The sequence below is a fragment of the Mauremys mutica genome, chromosome 2, assembly GCF_020497125.1.
Source record: "Mauremys mutica isolate MM-2020 ecotype Southern chromosome 2, ASM2049712v1, whole genome shotgun sequence".
Taxonomy (NCBI): Eukaryota; Metazoa; Chordata; order Testudines; family Geoemydidae; genus Mauremys; species Mauremys mutica.
This window is the reverse complement of record NC_059073.1, coordinates 225,774,963-225,796,851: the sequence shown is the minus strand read 5'-3', so window position 1 is coordinate 225,796,851 and position 21,889 is coordinate 225,774,963. Positions and strand designations below refer to the sequence as shown.

General features: G+C 40.7%; 1 protein-coding gene across 9 annotated transcripts in view; it reads right to left on the bottom strand.

Annotated features, from left to right (window-relative positions):
• The window catches only part of ZNF385D (zinc finger protein 385D), a 922,283-nt gene that overhangs the window by 10,653 nt on the left and 889,741 nt on the right, over window positions 1-21,889 (bottom strand). For all 9 annotated transcript variants that reach the window (XM_045007121.1, XM_045007122.1, XM_045007124.1 and 6 more), the window contains one exon: window positions 751-981. In XM_045007121.1, the coding sequence (XP_044863056.1) occupies window positions 751-981 (231 nt within the window). The remainder of the gene's footprint in view (window positions 1-750; window positions 982-21,889) is intronic.

Sequence of the window (21,889 nt, the reverse complement as noted above, 5' to 3'; positions counted from 1 at the left end):
GCCGCCGGAAACAGCAGCAACAGATTGAGCTGCTGCCGAAATGCTGCCGAAGACAGCGGCAGCAATTGAGCTGCTGCCGAAGATAGTGGCAGCAATTCGGCGGCAGCTCAATCGGTTGCTGCTGTTTCCAGTGGCACTTTGCGGAGGGTCCTTCCTCAGCAGCAGTTGTCTTCCGGGGCCTTACCTTGTGGGGCCCCTCTTCTGGACGCTGCATGGCCCTCTTAGGCACGGGGCCTGATTCATGGGAATTGGCCTAAAGCCGGCCCTGCTCTTTGCTATTTGACATAAATGAAAGTATGCAAATTCTGAGCACCAAAGGTAAGAGCAGTCATATTAGATCAGACCAATGGTCCAGCTATCCCAGTATCCTGTCTTCTGACAGTGGCAATGCCAGGTGCCCCAGAGGGAATGAACAGAACAGGGCAATTATCAAGTGATCCATGCCCTGTCATCCAGTTCCAGCTTCTGGCAGTCAGAGTGACAGAGTATAAGCTGTTACTTAGCACCATAATGTTTGGAAGCAACAAAAAGTGAAATTTAAGAAAACTGGTAACTTTCAGGCACTAGACTTCCTTTTTTCCTCTTATGAAAGACTCTTTGCTTGTCATTTTTATTCTTTAATAGTTAATGAATTCCATGTAATTGCCAGTTTTCTGCCACCTCTTTGTCCCCTGCTGCAAGAGATCTAATCTATTCAGAGGAAGATAATTGCAGAGCTCTTGAGACAGAAAAGAAATTGCTACATCTCACCACTGTTGTGCGCCTCCAGCTGCGAGGTGGAGTTGACAGCAACCTTGCATAGTGAACAGTAAAGCAGTCTTTTTGCCTTTTCTTCCTCGGTCTCCACGGAAGGGCATGTGTTGCTGCTAGTGGCTGTTGTGGGGATTTTTTCCACTTTAGAGGTGATCTCAGTTGTCATAACACTGCTTTTCCGAATTTCCACTGTTGTTGTTGATATTGCTGGTGTCCCAGTGGTAAGGTCTGCAGTCAACAATAAGAAGGAGATGGAAACAAAATAAATGTACTGACCTTTTTCATTGGCATGTTAATATTGCAGCTACAAAGAGACGCGTAATATTTCGGCAAAACTTTGACCACTGATAATCAACTGAATTTGACCTTTTTCTTATTACTAGAATACATTTGCAAAATACAGTGCTATATTGAAACACCACACCTACTGTCCCCCTGTATAATACAAACACTTATGACATACAAATTTCTTAAACTGAAAAGGCATATTGACACCATTCCTTTACAAATGCAGGATAATCCCTTAAAAGAGGTCATATCATTTATTAGTAAATTAGGCAGTTAATATTTGTACACAGTCCTTTGAGTTTGATAAAGTGCCATAACTGCTATATATTATCTGATTTTTTTAATCTTTTAATATTCTGTACTATTTTTAAAAATGTGTGGTTCTGAAATGAGTCAGATAAAGACAAAACCTTAAATTGATATTACTCTTGATCTTAGCCAAAGATAATAGATTAATAACAGTCATTACTTACAGGGCTTTATATTTTTCATAGAGCTGTAGAAACACACTCAATTTGTTTAGAAAAATGTGTGTATAACTATCATATACAACGTGACACATATATTTTTAATTATTTAGAAATTTCCCATATAAAGAAGCACCTACCCTCACCTAGAGACTCCTTTCCCTAAATTACAAATACAATAAACTAAAATTAAAGATACAATCAACATATATTCTGTAGACATCATTATAATAATGAAATAAAACTCAGTTATAGTATTTTGTGATGGCATCAGAATGCAGAGATGGGTGGATTTATATTTTTCCTTTACTTGTATATTTTTGAAGACTATCACAAGAAACATTTATTTATTAAAATCATATACAAAGTGTCCATACAACCTCCTATATATTTATTTTTTACAATAAGATTCTGAGTGTTATTGAAACAATTACAGGAGTAAAAGGTGGCAGATAATGTTTAAAACACCTAGATGTTGATTTACAAATTATTATAGCAAATGAGATGGTAGAATTGTGACATTAGAGATAGCCCAGCCAATCAGAACACAGTTTACTTTAGTCCATTTGCAGGGTTAAAATACTGTAAAAGGTGGGATTTTTTCTTTACATTCTGAAATAGTTACTTTGTGACTGTGATTTTATGGTTTTAAAATATAACCCGATTACATCCCACTGTAGATATGAAAAAAGCCCTCCAATTACATCCTAGCCATGAAATACTGTATAACTTTGGTAACAAACTTGTTATTATAATATGTAAGACCTAGGGATCAAGCTGGACCACAAATAAGAAATGACATTGAAGTAAAATATGGTGGCAAAACAAGGCAATGTCATTTGTAGATTGCATAACAGATCATGGAACAGGGAGAGGCTAGTTCCTCTCCATGGCCTTGAATCAGAAAAACACATCAGCATGTGCTTAACGTCAGTAGAACTCAAATGTGTGCTTAAAATTAAGTTTGTGCCTAAGTGCTTTCCTGAAGAGGTGTGGTTGCTGAATTGGAGCCCAATAGTCAGATTTAGCCATATTTACTCATTTTGGGTAGCACCTTCCTCCATTAGAAGCCCTTTTGACTTCATTGAGACTACTCCTGGAATAAAGGTACTACCCAGCATGAGTAAGGACGTCCTGAAGCTGGCCAGATATGTCCATGGTGCAACTGTGCTTAAAATACTGTGTTTAGTTTAGGGTCCCTCACACATCTGAAATGCATCAACAAATTATAGTGAATTTAAAGAAGAGCAAAACATATATATGATTATGGGAGTAAAGAGACTGATTTATGAGAAAACATGTAAAAAAAAACCTTGGCAACACAAAAACTAATTGAATGATAATGGTCAATGAGTATTTGTACTCTGTATGAGTACAGAAACACAAACACAAGGGAGGAAATGGTTGAGGATGTCAGAGGTGAAAGTGGGTCAGTATGGCATATTGGTAAGAAGTGGCCGCCGGTATGGGCCCGTACACAGCCGACATTAAAGAGCTAATGTTTCTGCCCCTTTTGCCCCTCCGAGGGCTGCTGGTGGGGGGGGGAAGGAGCAGCTGCCCCAGGGCCCAGCGATTTAAAAGGGCCTGGGGCTCCCGGCCACCGCCGCAACTACTGCAGCAGCGACAAGAGCCCCAGGCCCTTTAAATCACCACCGGAGCCCTGGGTGGCACGAGCTGGCCAGTGCAGAAGGGCTGGCTGGGGGAGGCTGACCACCAGCCCCACTCTTTCCACCCAAAGCCGTGCCCCTTCTGGGGGCCCAGAGTGGGCCCCCGTACTGGTAAGACTTTTATGTTACTTTCACCCCTGGAGGATGTATTAATATGTGTCATGGAATGAAACAGACTGCACATCAAGAAAATGTCCTCACTAAGGACATTGAGCCAGGGGGTTAGTGTTGCAAGGGACAGAGTACAGGCATTATCTCTTGGGATTTTTAAAACTAGACTGAACAAAGATGTATTGTAGGGGACACTCCTGCATTAGCAATGTAGTGGACTAGATGGTCCTTTTCATCTGTAATCTCTATGAATTTATTAATCTTCTCTCCTTTCTCCTTTTTGGATTTTTATTCTTATAGTTTCAGCATGATTAAAGTGTAAGTCACCTATCCATGCAGGGAGACAATCAAATTTAACAACACTAGAGTTGAAACAAAAATTTGCCCTTAGAGGCAGGCGATATAATCATACAGTATAATGACAGCAGTCACTCTTCCAGTTCCAGAGAAGGCACAGGGAGTGGAGAGAGTAAATAGCCTCCTCTTGTCTTAAAGCTTTCTCCTTTCTTCTTACCTTCTTCTACTTCTTTAATTCATTGTGTTAACGTGGCTTAATGTTTTCAAATTGTACTTCATATTAGAAGCAAGACTTTAAAATGCTAAGTACCACAAATTAATCGGGCTGTTAAACAACAATAGAATACTATTTATTTTAAATATTTTTGGATGTTTACTACATTTTCAAATATATTAATTTCAATTACAACCCAGAACACGAAGTGTACACTGCTCACTTTATTTTTTATTACAAATATTTGCACTGTAAAAAACAAAAAAAAAGGATTTTTCAGTTCATCTAATACAAGTCCTGCAGTGCAATCTCTTTATCATGAAAGTTGAACTTACAAATATAGAATTATGTACAAAAAAACTGCATTAAAAATAAAACAATGTAAAACTTTAGAGCCTACAAGTCCACTCAGTCCTACTTCTTGGCCAGCCAATCACTCAGAGAAACAAGGTTGGTTACAATTTGCAAGAAATAATGCTGCCTGCTTCTTGTCTACAATGGCACCTGAAAGTGAGAACAGGCATTCACATGGCACTGTTGTAGTGGCATTGCAAAATATTTACGTGCCAGATGCACTAAAGATTCATATGTCCCTTCATGCGTCAACCACCATTCCAGAGGACATACGTCCATGCTGCTGCTGGGTTTTGCTTGATAATGATCCAAAGCAATGCGGACTGACGCATGTTGATTTTCATCATCTGAGACAGATGCCACCCACAGAAAGTTGATTTTCTTTTTTGGTGGTTTGGGTTCTGTAGTTTCCGCATCAGAGTGCTGCTCTTTTAAGACTTCTAAAAGCATGCTCCACACCTTGTCCTTCTCAGATTTTGGGCAGCACTTCAGATTCTTAAACCTTGGGTCGAGAGCTGTAGCTATTTTTAGAAATCTCACATTAGTATATTATATCATAGTGCATATTACGTGTAATTCCATTTCATGAGCTGCTCCCATATTTGTAAACAATGACACAAGTTGTTTGGCTCTTTTGCATACCTTTAGTTTAATTATGGGTAAGCTCCGAAAGGTGTGAAGTTTTGGTTACGTATACCATATTCCAACTGGGTATTCAAAGGTTATTTGAACGTCTTAGGTCTAGTCGATAGGCTGTAAAAATTTCAGAAGCAGGCTCTGGTTTCAGTCAGGCCAGAAATAAATCTAAAATAGTCTTACTCATAGCATAGTATCTCTGCTTTTATATGGATACAGGGTGCTTTTACAGGGTTACACTGAGACCTCCATCATAGTCTCTGTTTTCAAATGTAAAGATGAATATTTTTGGAATGTTTGAATAAAATCTATTTGCCCATTTTTGTGCTATTAAAGGGTGATAAAAGTTACCTTTTTTCTGCTGTAAATGTTTGTTGTCGTAGTGGTGGTGTGTACTAGTTTTGTTTTGGAGGTTTTTACACACATTCAAGTTAACTGAAAAAAGTAGCTCAACTATAAAAGTTGAAGCTTTTCAGGTAGTTAGTCTTCACTGAGGTCTAGTCTTCAGATCAAGTTAAAAAAATCAAAATGGATTGCACTTTTTTTTTTTTTTTTTAAGAAAAGTGTTTTGCAATTTTTTACTATGTTACTCTCTTTAAGGAATTATGGAACAGGGTAAATATATATTTCACTATGTTTATCCCTACATATTTACCTACATACTGTAGAAGTAGTTGCTATTTTAATGCTGATCATGCAACTATGGCAGTACACATATACATGAATGTCAATGAAATCAACAGAAAGATTCCCATTCACTTCAAAAGTCTTGAGATCAGGCTCTCAATCCCATTTCCTTCCTTCTTACATAGAGAAATTAACTAAACAATCCTCAATACATGTAACAGTAAGGTTACATTTTTAAAAGCTGAAATAACAAGAAATGCAAATGTTAAGGTTCTAGTTGCCACCTTATCTTACTTACATTGCTTATATCCTGTTACTTGTGAACTTTAATATACAATGGGTGCAATGTTGTACTCAGTGACACAATCACAGCTCTAATTAAATGGGAGCTGAACAAATATCTCAGGAAGCAAAATTGGGTTTTATGTGTGCATTGTGACATGTTAAGCTTAATATAAATTTAGACAGATCCTGCAAAGCCTTACTATCCCGTGGAGGCTTTTTGTTTTCTTTTTTAAGTGAGCGTAGTTACACTGACATAAATCAGACTATGCCTGGCAGTGAGCAATACTCCGTTTTCACAGTTGCAAGGATTAGGCCCTTACATTTTGCATTTTCTGACTCTAAAGTGTTTAAAATATTAACCTTAATATTATAGCTCTGAATGTAACTATGATATTTTTTTGGAAAAATATGTGTGTGTCTGCTCATTCCCCTGTCCTGCAGACTCATATTTTAACCAAGGACACTGCAATGTGCACATCAATTCCAAAGGATAACAAGCAGGGAGAGAAGTGGAGCGGTGACTGTCCTCTTATATTAAATGGGAAAACTCAGAAATGAGCTGTTCAAAAGAAAAAGGATGTGAGTGAAGAAAGGGAGGAGAAAATGAAGCATGCAACTTCTCAAGTCACAATTCTCCCCATTCATAACCTTTTTTTGGTGCAACTTATTGCATAGGTAAAACAGGTGCTACTGGCCTCAGAGATCTCAATGTACGGGGTGTATATATATATTTCCTCTACATATGCTCTGTCTTTATTATTTCCAGAAAATCAATATAAAAACTTCTTGGGTTTGTAAAGTGGATACTCGACACACCTGTGACATATTATGGTACTGCTTTTCTGGGATGGGAAAAGAGCACCTAGAAGAGCACAATTTTATGGACAGATCCAAAAAAGACCTTGTTTGTATTTTTCTTGGGAAATTCATGGGTATCTAAAATACATTGTTTTCTTTTGAAATAGCCTTGGTAACTTGCTTAAAAATATTAGTGCTGGTGTCATATCCTACGACACAGGATTTTACTTCTCCTTAAGAATATTAAGTTGATGCCTAGACCCAATATCATCTAGGGAAAAAATGTTCTGCTTAGACCATGACCGGGACAATGTATTATGCTACATGCCTTAACACTTGGCTGATATGAGAGCTGCCATTATTTTTTTTAATTTCACTACTGAATAATGATACTCACGTGGGTGACTTCGCTGGGTAAGACATGTTACAGGATGCAGTTCTTTTGAGAATGGTATTACATCCTGACTCTTAGGAGTGCTTAGAACTTATATATATGTGCTGTATTTTGGCGGTATCTGTGAGAGATATAGGTGATGAATATTTACCAGCCTGTTCATCCTTCAAGTGTTGATGTTGTCTTTCCTTCTATTGAATACTACTGCAGCAAAATTATTCTAATTAAAAACTATTCTCATCAATGCTTCCCACTACTTTAAAACTTTAGTTTCTTCATTCCAAAACTATGAGACAGTAATACTAGGCAATGCTTTTTATTGGTTTAAAAATCAGATACATCATATAGTAGGAGAAAAAACAAAACTTACATAGAACAACATTTCTTAAGGCATATTCTGTGCACAGGAAATGCTTGAGGGAATGGATGATAAAAAGCTTATCATAGAATCATAGAAGATTAGGGTTGGAAGAGACCTCAAGAGGGTATCTAGTCCAACCCCCTGCTCAAAGCAGGACTAACCCCTACTAAATCATCCCAGCCAGGGCTTTGTCAAGCCAGGCCTTAAAAACCTCTAAGGAAGGAGATTCCACCACCTCCCCAGGTAACCCATTCCAGTGCTTCACCACCCTTCTAGTGAAATATCTAGTTTTAACTCTGCCTGAATATCTGACCTCCTATATGTTTTTTGATCTGTATTTCACCATATAATTAGCTTGCCGTGAAAAAGGAAATACTGTCAACTCTTATTCTATTTGAGTTCATTTTAATATATATTCTTCAAAGCAAGAACCTATGCACACCTATACATACATTTCACTAAATAAGCCAAGTGCCACCAGCATGTTATGTGACAGATAGCAAACACTAATGTGCACTCCATATATCTTACTTAGACACCTTTCAATAAGTTGCCCTTTTATCACCACATACTTTCAATTTATACAGTTTTCTTAATAATGTGAAAACCAATAAAAGGGAAAGCTACTCAAAGTACACTTTAGTTCACAGTCAAAAGTCATGCAAAGACTAAAGCTATAAAGACAACGTTACTCATGTAGACTTTAGAATTGTCTGTAAAGATTAAGGTACAAACATACTAAAATTTGTCAAGTCGGTTTAAAAAGAGGAAACTAAAATCCCCTTCCCACCATTCTTCCAAGTTAACCAATATTCAGATCTTTGAATAGATTAAGTTTCTGCTCTCTGCATGCAAATTGGTGCCCTCAATACAGGGAGCTGCCTTAAACGTATAAAGGATTTTAAACACCAGCAATCAGTCATTTTAATTGACAATTGCTTGAAGACCAAATCAGCACCTATTAACAATGTATTATGACAACTCTTTAAGAGCTATTTCAATAATATATAACCTAAAATCAAGCTTGAAATTCATTCAAAGTGCAAACGTGAAAGAATTGTTTCTGGTGACGCTGGCTTGCAGCGCTGTGTTATTTTCATACCAATGACTGCAGAAAATATTCATTATTGCAACTGTCACTGTTTGGCTTTGGCATAGAAAGAGATTACTAATATTGTGCGGAATAGGACGTCAGCAGCAAATAAAAGGAAACACTTCAGGTTTCACAATGGACTGATGGTCTCATCTTAATATAGTAATAGAGTAAGTACTTAGAAAAATCTATAAAAGACAAGACCTGAGCACTGGAAAAATCAAAGATTTATTTTCATAATAAAAACAAAACCAGAGAATGCATAAAAAGCATCTGTGAGTATGAATTTATTCCATAAGGCACAGACCTCATAATTCAAGTGAGAAACCACAAGTGAGTTATTAAGATCCTTTTAAGTAAGCAGGATTAATTTTATATCCCAAATAAGCGCCTCATGAATTTTCTTTAGATTAAGGACACAGAAATTATAGTTAGTTCATTTCCCCCCTGCTCTCTGAGAATGTGAATCTCACCCATCAGTTCTTACTGCTAAACCTAAGTGTTCTTCATTCTTAAACTGTACGTACACTCCCCCAGCCCCAACCCCCGAGGAAGGTGTTCTTTGGTTTAAAACAAATCATAACTGTTAATGAGCTTATTTTTTCTCCCACAGTCTCAGATGGCGTGGATGTTAAATACCCAATTTAATGTGTTCATATACAACCCAAACAAGCTCCTTTTTCCTTTTTCAGTGGAAATTTTGCCATTGATTTCAATGGGTTGAGGATTTGGCTCACTATACTGTACATAAAAATATTTTTAAGTTAAAAGTAATTCTATATTCATTAATTTAGTGCATTATAATAACTAGACGTATTACAGCGCTTACATTCCCGCTTGAGACCAGGATTTCAAGAGGAGACTAAGGGAGTTCGTTGTCCAGACCCCAGTGAAATTCAATGGGACCTAACTTGGTTGCTTTGAAAATCCCACTCTTAATGTTCTCTCTAATAGTTATAGTAATTTATGAGATACTATTTGCATCTTTTAATGCAACAGAAAAGTATATTAAAACAAAACTGCCTTCTCACAAACATATGCAGGCTAACATTTTCAAACTTGGGTGACTTCACTGAAACTACTCACATGCTTAAAGTTAAGTATGTGCTTCACTGGATCAGGGCCTTCAATAAGTAGCCCGGTTTTCAAAGTTGCTGACCCCTGCAGCTCCCATTTCTTTCAGTTCGAACTTGTTGGGAGTTGTGGGTGATCATCACCATCTCTGAAAATCAGGACATTTGTTCCTATGACTAAAATGGATTTAGAGGAGTAATTTTTGCACCCAAGTTTGAACATTTTGGCCCCAAATGCTTACACATACCCATACCCACCCAGCCACACACAGTCTTGTAGTATAGTGTTGTGACAGAATACACCCATGTTCACACCCTACACACTATTGTAATAATCTTTCTACAAAGTATGCCTTGTAAGGCATCGTTTGAAAACTCATAATTTGCCGGTCAATATTGTCCCGGTAAAGCATGTGTGGCAACATTGTATGTGAAGTTATAAGATTCCCCTGTATGATTTTATTAACATGTTTCAACCCCACAGCCCTGTCTAGGGAGAAATCAGGACTGTCCTAAACAAAGGAATGTGTGCTCTGCTTAATTTGCATTTAAGCAGTAAAGAGAGTCATCAATCAGGAAGGGAAACAAAGAAAGTTCAAACAGGTGAAAAAAACCCAGCAGCAATTATCCTTCTTTGGCTTTAAATGTTTTTCAACATGGGGACTGAAACTCTGAAATGGAGGGACAAACACCACAAAGGATCCCCCACCCCTCTCCCTGCCTATTGCTTTTACTGCACCTGAAGAGACAAAAGAAGCAGTCGTTGGACTCTGGAGGAGGGGTCTGGACCTGAAGAGTTTGGTCAGTAAGACTGCTGATAGAATGTGGTGAGAAAATGTTGCTTTGAATCTAACAGAGTTTGTTAAGTTAGGCATCAGTAAGTGTTTTATCTTTATTTTTCTTGTAACCCTTTATGACTTTTATGCCTCACTACTTGTATTCATTTGAACTCTCTCTCTTTGTAGTTAATACATGTATTTTTTGTTTTACCTAATCCAGTGTGTTTAAGTTGAAATGCCTAGGTAACTCCATTTGGGGTAACAAGTTGTGTGCATATTATTACCTTAAAGGAATAATGGACTTAATATAGTCATACTGTCCAGGAGAGGGCAGGGCAGTACTGGACATACATTTCTGGGGGATTGGGACTGGTAGTGTATTAGGGGTCACCCTGTGATAATTTTTATAGCTGGTAAGAGCCCAGGTGTTGCTGGCTAGCTGCAGCACACACACAAACATGGTTGGGAGTGACTTATGTGTTGAAGGCTGTTTGTGAGCAGCAACGCATTGTAAAGGGCAGCCCAGGTTGCAGGGTAGGGGTGAAACAGCTCCTCATTAGCCTGATCTGTACCTTGGTATGCAGTGATGAGTTGCCAAAATCTTAACAACCGGTTCCCTATAAAAAGTTCTGATTTAAGGGATGTGCCACAGTATGTATTTTTTGTACCAATAGGGTTACCATAAGTCCGTATTTTCCCAGACGGCGATTTAAAAACCAAAAAGCCTGACATGTCCAGGAAAATTTGGCTGTATGTTAACCCCACCTAAAGTTCTTTTTAAAAAAGATGGGCCTGAACTAGAAATGAGCTCCGTTTCACATGTGTGGGTTTCCGCCACTCCCTGGGGGTGTGCTAGGGTGACCAGATGTCCTGATTTTATAGGGACAGTCCCAATTTTTGGGTCTTTTTCTTATATAGGCTCCTATTACCCACCACCCCCGTCCCAATTTTTCACACTTGCTGTCTGGTCACCCTAGGGTGTACACATGTGTGGGTCCCAGCTACTCCCTGCCCCCCTCATTGAAGCAGGTGTTCAGGGTTACTGCCCTGGGAACTGCAGGGCACCAGTGGACGTGGGGCCAGCTGTAGACAGGGACGTGGGGCAGGGCTAGCTGGAGGCAGGGGGTGCGGAGCTGGCTGAAGACAGGAGGGTGCAGGTTGGCTGGAGGCAGGGCAGGGGCTGACTGGAGGTAGGGGCTGGCTGCAGGTAGGGGAGGGAGGTGCGAGGCTGGCTGCAGACGGGGCTGTGGGGCTAGCTGGCTTCAGGCAGGGCCGCACAGGGGTGCGGCTGGTGTTGGCTAGAGACAGAGAAGTGCGGGGCTGGCTGGCTTTGGGCGGGAGGTGCGGCAGGGATTGGCTGGAGACAGGGCAGAGGGTGCAGCAAGGGCTGGCTGCGGGCAGGAGGTGTGGGGCTGGTGCGGGCAGGGCTGGGGGTGTGGGGCTGGTGCGGGCAGGGCAGGGGGTGCAGCGCTCTGCTCAGCTTTTCTTTTTTTTTGCTTCGGTGGCGCTCTGGACCTGCCCCCCCATGTGTCCCGATATTTTGTTCATGTAATCTGGTCACCCCAGGGCAGGGGGTGCGGGGCTGGCTGCTGGCAGGGTAGGTGATGCAGGGCTGGTGCGGGCAGGGTAGGTGATGCGGGGCTGGTGCGGACAGGGCAGGGGGTGTGGCAGGGGCTGGCTGCTGGCAGGGTAGGTGATGCAGGGCTGGTGCGGGCAGGGCAGGGGGTGCAGCAGGGGCTGGCTGCGGGTAGGACAGGGGTGTGGCAGGGGCTGGCTGTGGGCAGGGTAGGCGGTGCGGGGCTCGTGCGAGTAGGGCAGGGCGTGCGGGGCTGGCTGCGGGCAGAGTAGGGGCTGCGGCAGGGGCTGGCTGTGGGCAACGGGTGCGGGGCTGGCTGCGGGCAGGGGATATGGGGCTGGCTGGAGACAAAGGCAGGGGGTGTGGCAGGGTGGCGGGTACTCATGGGAAGAACGGCTTGGAGCAGCCCGAGCTGCAGGACGCAGCCCAGGCCCAGCAGAGCAGCCGGGGACCCACCAGGCAGCAGCAGGAGCCCCAGGGCCAGGGGTTGGGGGAGCAGCAGCAGGAACAGGGCCCATGCTCAGGGCCAGGCGGAGGCATACATGGCTCCCGCAGCGCAGCACCCCTGGAGGTTGGAGGGAAGCGGGTTAACAACCGGTTCTAAAACTGCTTCAAAATTTAACAACCGGTTCGCGTGAACCGGTGCAAACCGGCTCCAGCTCACCCCTGCTGGTATGTCACAAATGTTACAGAATCTCTAGCTGCTGTTTCACAGTTAGGGCTGAGATGCATTTTGCACTTAAAGCAGGGATTCACTCACTTTCCTACATATGAAGAATGCAGTCTAACCGCCCCTTGACAAATGCACTCACTCTTCAAGTAAAGAATAATTTTTCTGAGAAGTTAGGCGTTTTTCTGAGAAGAATTAGGCACGTACTTCTTTCAGTTAAGTATCACCAACTATTGACTTATATGATATTTAAAAACATTAAAGTGATATTGTACATGATGGAGGCTATTGAATCTGCCATAATGTAGAAGGTCAGCACTCTGGACAAAAAACTGAACTATTTCTATTCAAACCAGCACAGTATGTCAAGATCACTACTGAGGTGACTCTTCTGGCTTCACTTTTAATCATTGAGCATTCTCCCCACTTCACTGAAGCCCTAATAAAACTTCATTACGCCTACACGTTTTTTCTTCCCTTTGTTGAGGCCTGCATCGTGGCTACCATCCTTCAGCCTGAGGTGAATAAGGTGTGGCTTTTGTTGGAACCCCTGAACACTACTCCCTGGACAGATGGAAGGCACACTGTTGAGAGACTTAAGGACTGTTGGTCTTCTCCAGGGCCAGCATATTGCCTTTCCAATGCTCTCAACTTCTTCTGGCCATGGAAACCATATACCAAAGCAGGGATGCAGGAACAGTGCGGATGCTGAGAGCCATTGAACAAAACTGTGATCCCTGTATTTGATGGAAACCACCTCAAGCCAGGGGATGTGGCAGCACCTATGTACCAGAGACATCCTTGGTGTTTAATTGGAAGAGGGCTGACTACACTGTTTTGACCAGCTCCGACAAGCCACATCAACTTGATGTACTCAATTGTTTGTGACTCAGAAGCAAAGGATGAAGAAACCAATAATTCCATTTCACCCTCTTCTCACTGATGCCTTGGCTCCAAGTTCTCTGTTGATATGTCTTGCTGGTGAGTCAATAGGAAGCAAGCAGAAAAAGATGACTGAATGTTCAATGACTGAAAGTGTTTTGAAAGAGATTAAGGAAAAGGAAAACAGAAAACTGCATGCAAGAGCTTTTTGGACTTCTGCAGTTCAGCTGGATTCTGTTATGGCCTGTTTCTTCATTTAGCAGTGCATAATTTTGAATAAAATCTATATTACATTTTTACCATCAGTCCCTTCAGTTTAATGTATAGGTCACCAATCTTGAGAAGGATTAACCACAAAAAAGGGAGGACTACATTCCTGCTGAGGTTTATTGAATGGAGCTGGCCGTAACCACAACAGCTGGGGGTAAAAAGGCATAGGGCAAGGAGAAAGAGAGGAAAGTGTGAAGCAGTGTCTGAATTTTGGAACTTTCTGATAAATGTTGCTTACAAAACAGACAAAAGGAAAAGGAGAGGAAGAAGGAGAGAGATGGGGGAGGAGAATCAATTTATTCTCAAGATATTTTAAGTAATTCCTGGTTGTGAGTAGATTTGGGAGCTGTCCTTTCAGGCCTATCACACAGATTTCTCATCTGTGAGGCAGAAGAAAATCTGCTTTCAGAAACTATGAATGAAAGGTTCTCTGCTCAAGGAGCTTTAGGGGAAAAAAGTGTTGCTAGCTGAAGCTACTGTTGCCATTTAATTAATGAGACTTCTGTAGTGAAAAATTCAATTTAAAACCAGGACAAAGGACAAAGAGTTAGCTTAAAGGGTGGAGTTTACAATCAAGCGTAGGGAGGATTTTGCTGATTGTAGTTTCGGCTGACCTGCTAAAATAACATTTGGACTCTGACTCTGACTTCAAGGTTAAGCATAAGGTTAAGTATAAGGTTTAATTTCTGTAGCTACATTGTTATTTTGGAGACTGCAGTGTAAGATTAGTAATGTAAAACGTAGCTTTGAAGAGGAGGCACAAAACCACCAAATTTATGTGAATGTTATATTACCCTGTATCTAGGATGCCCAAGCTTCACAATACCAAGAGCCACATCAGCAAACTGCCATGAGCCTAATAGCTGCATGTATTTTCTAGATACAGTTCCATACTTTTAAATCAAAAGAAAAACAATCATCATTGTACTTTTATCTTAGAATCATAGAATATCAGGGTTGGAAGGGATCTCCGGAGGTCATCTAGTCCAACCCCCCGGCTCATTTATATATCTCATATATCTTCCGTGATAAATGAATTGAAATTGCACGATGATTGATTGTCAGAGGGAACAGCACATTAAGGCGGTCTGGACTGTTAGAGCCATTTGTTTCCATAGATTCATACCTCCACACGGAGGCCAGATTGTATGAATTACATACAGGCCCATACTAAGGACAGTACAGAATCACACTATCCCAGGGAGGGCTCAAAGAAGGATTGTAATTCAAGAGGCAAAATCCTACCCAGAATTCCATTTCTTCCAAGAGTTCCCTGGTGTCAAGTGAGGGCACATCCTGCACTATCCCTTAGGCAGTGTACTGTCCAGTACAGAGAGAAGTTGAGCCAGCAGCTGGAGGTGGGTAGGTGGGACAACAGGAGAAAGCATGGACTACACTGGCAGCAGTTTTCTGTGCTGTACTACAGAGGGTGGGATTTTAAAGTGAGGAAACAATTGGAGCAGTGGTAAGTAGGGAAAGCCCCCCCACCTAAGTACCGGTATAATTAGAATAGTCTGATGCCTGTCACTGCTGAATTTAGCAGAGCAATTTCTCAAGGGCAAAGAATAGGGAGTTCATATGGGAAATCTAATGAAATAATAAGGAGAAAGTAGGATGTTAAATCTTAGCTAACAGCAAAAGGTGGATATACTTGATCACTGGTGTCGATATACTGCTGACAGAACTGGCTTAAAAAGACTACTTTCTCCCACAGTGCTAAACTATGGCTTTGCCACAAGCCTCTTGAATGGGACAGTGCACCGTTCTGTGCCCCAGGAGCAGGTCAGGAAGAAGAATCTGACTCAGTCAAAACGTGCATCCCAGCTTTCTCCAGCCATGGGGATAAGTACCTGTACCAGCCCTATACTTGGCGCAGTGTCTGTCCCTCAGCACACACTGGCACAGCTGAACTGGCTGGTTCACTGGGGATGATGGCAGAGCTAGGGATCTGCCCACACTCTGCCCATCCATGGGAAAGCAAGCAGAAGCTACTTTCCCGCACCTTACACTGATACCTGCAAAGCAGAAAGATGGCACAGGGGTGTATAAGGGACACCTTATACACCTTGTATAGGAACAAAAAATGGGCCCCAAACTGGGCCATAAGGTATTAGTGATTTCAAAACTAATTCTCAATAAAATAAACAAACAGAACCCACTGAAAACTTGACATTAGAGACATTTTTAAATGTGGGAATCTCAGAGCTTGGTAGCAGGGACTGGATAGCACTACAATGAGGTAACCCATTTAGAAAGGAAAAAACACCTGGATGTGATGGGAAGGCACCTGAGGAGGAACCCTCTATATTGTCTATTTCAATCTTGCAAGGACAAGAGAAAGAAAAAAAAACCCAACAACCCATAATACTCCAGAAGTCCTGAGAAGTATTCATCAATGACAGAACAGAGAAAAGAAATTGCTTTCATTAATCAAAAGTGAAATAAGAGAGGAAAGAATGAGTGAACTGAATTTCAATTTGCAAAAGCTCTCTCCATATTTTAAGAAGGGAGTTTATTCCTTTTTTCCATTTTTAACCAAGTCTAGAGTTTCACAATGTCCTCTTCTACACCCCATGTACGAACACTGAGTTCTACAACAAATTTATAATCCTAGAATTTAAAAATAGATTCAACTAACTACAAGCAGGACCTAGAATCTCAGAGAACTAACTTCTGACAACCCTCTTAAGTGCAATACCACATGGTATTCCCCCTGTACTTGGTCCAGGAATAATTAAAGTTATTCCCGCTACAAAAACTGACTTCCTATACAGGAGAGCATCAGGCTAGTAAATCTGTTTTTGGCAATGAACTAATGTTGTTTCTATCATGAGAATGGTCAGAAGCTATATAAGCATCTGTTGTAACAGTATCATTTTCTTTATAGAAAGAAGAGGCGACAGAGAGCATTGAGAAGAAATATGTGAATTCTTTCATACATCTGTCTTAGAGAGCACGCTAAGTAAAACATATAGCAGATTGATCCATAGTGACATGCTTACAGTTGTCCATTGGCACATAGGTATTTGAAATTATATGTGGAAGAGTCCCAGATATTTGGTAGGTAAATTACACAGAGAATAGTTGGGGCAGGAGGGGAAGAGGTAATATCCTACTTTTTACTGTAAATACTTAATGTGTCACTACTTTCACTTCCCAACAACTCTGAGTTTCTGTTGGACTGTCAACCCATCTCCACAGTTTGATGCTTTGATAAGGAGCCTTTCCATTGGCATACTTGTCTCCACCTAATAGCTGTACATATTTTTGGTACTCCATTTAGAAAGTTCTGAAAATTGACTTTTATCTCACTTGTGGTACTGGTGAAGAAAGAGACTAAGGGTACGTCTACACTACCTGCCGGATCGGCGGGTAACGATCGATCCAGCGGGGGTCAATTTATCGTGTCTAGTCTAGATGCGATAAATCGATCCCTGAGCACTCCCCCGTCGACTCCTGTACTCCACCGCCGTGAGAGGCACAGGCAGAGTTGATGGGGGAGCAGCAGCAGTCAACTCACCGTGGTGAAGACAGCACAGTAAGTCGATCTAAGTACGTCGACTTCGGCTACATGAATAATGTAGCTGAAGTTGCATAACTTAGATCGATCCCTCCCCCCCCCCCCCAGTGTAGACCAGGCCTAAGCGACTTTGCAGATAGCTTGTGAGGAAAGCTTTTGCTATTAATATCTGTGCAGTTAATATGAAAATCTCTGCTGTGTGCTCTTACATCTCAAACAGGCTCCGGCCCAAGATTTTCAAACGTGACATGATTTTAGGTACCTCATATTTTAAGATGCCCAATTTGAGATGCCTTAAATGGGCCTGGTTCCCCGCTAATGCTAAGGAACTCCCCTCGGAAAATCGAGACCCCTTTCTGGTGATTTAGTTGGATTTGAGATACCCCAAATCACTAGTGGGCTGTAGCTCATGCCCAAATAAATGTGTTAGTCTCTAAGGTGCTACAAGGACTCCTAGTTGATTTTTCCAAAATCATCTAAAGGAAAATCATCTTCATAGCAGCAGTTTATGCTTTCTGTCTTTTTCCTATGCAGCTAAGTTTACAGAATAGCTTTAGCAGCTCTTCTGAGGATCTTGAATGACGCATTTAATGTTTGGCTTGTTTTGGTTTTCTTGCATCCTTTCCCTTGTAAGCCGGTTGACATTAAACCTATTTGATTTGGAAAATCAAAGTGACTGACATGGTTAATTCTGGGGAACGGTACTGATTATTAATGTCCGTGAGAAAGGTTCTGTCCTCTTGCTGAAGGCAGGTAGAAGCATTGCAAGTGGTGTAGCTGCCTAGTTGTTAGGCATGGGCTAAATGAAGGCCGCAGTCTTTGCTCATAAGAGACAGCACAGATGGACATTTGAGGAAAACAACCATAAGGTAACAGGAACAATACAGCCATTAACTGCAAATTCTTCATGTTGGTTCTATAATAGCTTTTGGTCTTTTTACAATTTGTTCAGTAGAAGAGGATATTAGTGAGTGTAATTACTGCTTTTTATTAATGTCAGTGGTAGACTCAAATTGGCATTCTCTACTTACACCACATTGTCCTTTATAAATACTTCTTTTGCTGCATGCTTTCCCCAGTGGACATAATATAGTAGCAATACAAATGGTTTTTATACCTTACCCCTCTAAATTTGGCCTCATCCAATGTTTAGAGAAACTACTCAGCCGACAATATTGCATCCAATAAAGCCTACAGCTAATTTCCTATGTTAGGATTTTCCCCCTCTTTGAATAGTGACAGGTATTTAGACATAATTCAGCTTCTGTTCTTAAAAAATAAAGGAATTAAAAGTGCATTTTGGGAGTCTAACATACTATGCAGTTGGTTTCTTAACTTTCACTCTGTTCTCGCTCTCATACAGCATAACCAATAAAGGTACGTGAATCAGAATAAAAGAAGTAGAGATACAAGTCCAGCCCTTTAAAAGTTGCCCTCATTTTCAGCTCCTGAAAATGCAGCATCGTTATGAATAACTAAACGTCTCTCTTCAAACATTCACGTTTACACAGTGTCCTGGAAGATAGCAACAATCTGCTCGACTGAAGAGGCTTTCAGCCATGTAATCATCTCCTAATGAATACACAAGTTCAAAGTATCAAGTGGCTGCAACAATCAGATCACCATTCCATAGCCATGCCTTCCACCCAGCTGAGTACCAATGATTTTTTTTAAAACCCTCTTCCTCTTCATAATAAATAGTAATATTTTGCATTTCTACCGTGCTTGCCATCAGACGGTGTCAAAATGCTATACAAATATCAATGAGTTAAGTTTCAGGGCAACCTGTGAGATATAGATAGGTATAGACTATCATCCTACTTTAAAGATGAGGAAGCTTAGGCATGGATGGGCCCACATTTACAAAAGTAGCTAATGATTTTGGGTGCTTAAATGGTTTTCAGAGGCTTTTCACAGGGTGGGTGCTCAGCATTCACTGAAAATCAGCCTCTTCCAATGTGCTTCAAGTTGGACACTCAGTTCTAAGGTTCCCAACACCATTAGTCATTTTTGATAAATTAGGCCAGAGTTGAAATGTGTCCAAGGCCACACTATATATGGAACAAGTACCTATATCTTCTGTCTCCCAGTCCTCTGGCTCAACCACAAACCCATTTTCTCTTACTCTGTTTTGAAATCTCTCCTTCTTCCTCACAAACTTTCTACTTCTTTTCCTCTTCCTCTTCCCCATATACTTTATTTTGTAGGAGCGCCATTTTAAAGGAGAAGTAAATATACAGGGTCTGGATCCCATCCCAATAAAGTCAAAAGAAGGACTTCCATTGACTCCCATCAAGTCTCTGTGATGCCAAATAAGTCACAACTTAGCTTAGGTACTAATATTTCCAATTCTTCCTGTTTATTCCCAGTGCCATTCCTTCAGCTAGTTTCGGGATGAGGATAGGGGATAAAACAAAGGGGAAGTCTTTTTAGCACTAGGTCATTTTTAGGTGCAATCATATACTCTGTGATGGGTGTTCACAGCCAATGTGCATATGTAACTGTGCACTTAGATGCGCCTCATGCCACAAGACACCCAAAAAGTGTGCTTATACAGGATGGTGAACACACATTCTCTTTGCCATTCTTATGTGGCAGTATTAGGTCATGTCTTATGCCTTCTGCAGACTGCAGCCATTATGTAGTAAGCCATAAGCACGTGAAATGGTTTGACATTCCTCCCACTAGAGGGCAGTATTACTACATGCACAGGGTTGCCAGAGGACAGGCTAATGTCATAAAGCACATTTTGGATATTACTTTATGTTCTCCCTATTTGTTGTATCATCCCAGCCTCTCATCATATACTTAGATTATCAGCTCTTTGTGGCAGAGACCATATTCTCAGTGTGTGTGTGTGTGTGTGTGTGTGTGTGTGTGTATACAGTACCTAACACAATTTCCCAGTCCTTAATTGGGGTTTCTAGGCACTACCACAATGCACATAATTGCAGTCACTAGTACCAATCAGCTCTACACAACAATAGAACTGTTTTCCCTCTTTTTCCTTCTCCTTCTACTGTTTTAGGGCCCATTGAAATTAATGTAAAGACTCCGACTGACTTGGATGATTAAAATACTTCAGAAAACAATCAGCAGAAGCCCCAAAGTAGTTTTCTTAACACTTTTACTGGGTTGAGAAATCCAACTATTACATAGTTGGGTCTAGATTTTTTTTAAATGGTGCTTTGGTCTTATACTGCTGCATCTGGCCCCACGCACTTATGCATCTGCATAACTTTCAGCATGTGACTAGACCAATTTATTTTTACTAAGCTACTCATGTGCTCAAAGTTACATATGTTCTTAAATAACCCACTGAAGTGGAGCCCCGGAGAGGAAGCTATGGTGATCTAAAATGGCTCTGAACAATATATACACCTCTACCCCGATATAATGCTGTCCTCAGGAGCCAAAAAATCTTACTGCGTTATAGGTGAAACCGCGTTATATCAAACTTGCTTTGATCCACCAGAGTGCGCAGTCCCACCCCCCCCAGAGCGCTGCTTTACCGCGTTATATATGAATTCATGTTATATCGGGCTGCGTTATGTCGGGGTAGAGGTGTATGTAGAAACTTAGAAATTACTTCTTTCCATAAGATCCTAAAGCATTATTTTTTGGAATATTTATATTATTATGAAGAACTATGATACAAATGGAAAACACAAATGATTAAATCTACTTCTTGTTTTTCCCCAGCACCATAAATCAGCTATCATAAATAAATAAACAACAAACATGAAATATTATTTCATGTCTGACAATGAAAAGCTAAACAAAAGTAATCTGGAAATACCTCAGGAACAGGTTCTCTTGTTATTTTGACAATTCCAGTTCTGGTAGCAGCCCATAAAGAGGGCCAAAACAGAAACAATTGAATCAAACTTTTTAGACCTTGAACAAGTTTATCTGACATCAGGGTTGTTTTTTGTTTTATCGAATTTAGTTTACCCCTCTTTAGCACAAGTAATGGCCAAGATTTTCAACGATGATTCAATTACATGTTAATGTATCCTCAGACACTTTTGAAAACCAGACCACTAATTTAGGTGTCTAAATATGGAATGAGGAGCCTAACTTTAGGTACCCAATTTTGAAGATCTTAGTCTATAGGTACAATATTACAACACATTGGGGGAACAGCAGCAGCTACAACATACTTATATATTCTGTTCAGGTTCTTCTACAGCAGCATCCCCAGAGATATCTGGGCACCTATATAACCTTAAAAAAAATTGCAGCACTAAATGCCACATTAGAAACTTGTCAGGAGCTCAAGGACAGCACCTCATTTGCACATAAATTTGCAAAGGAGTTGAATCAGCGATAAATTTACACAGTCCTATGTATTTATTTGGAACACCTGAAGTGTACATAATACCTTACGAAATTCAGAATATGCTTTCAGGACTTTAGAGAAAAATGGGAAGATGACACTACTTCTCTGAAACAATTTTTTTTTATGCATGACAGTCTCTGAGGTGGCTATACACATTATGAAATGCAGGTTTGAAACTCCTGGGCAATTGTGGAGTTTTCATTTGTTCAGATTCAGATTTTAAAAAATGCTCTATTCACAAATATAAGGACTTTGGAAGAGACTTACACAAATAGCAGCCCTCTGACATAACTGTAGATATCTGTCATTTGGCAGGTGGCTACTGACATTGCTTAAGTTTCCTTCATAAAATTTGCCTGGAAAAATTTGGTGTTCTTTGGCTTCAGCTTTATTTATTTGGAGAGGAGCAGGGACTGAAAATTAACCAGCTAA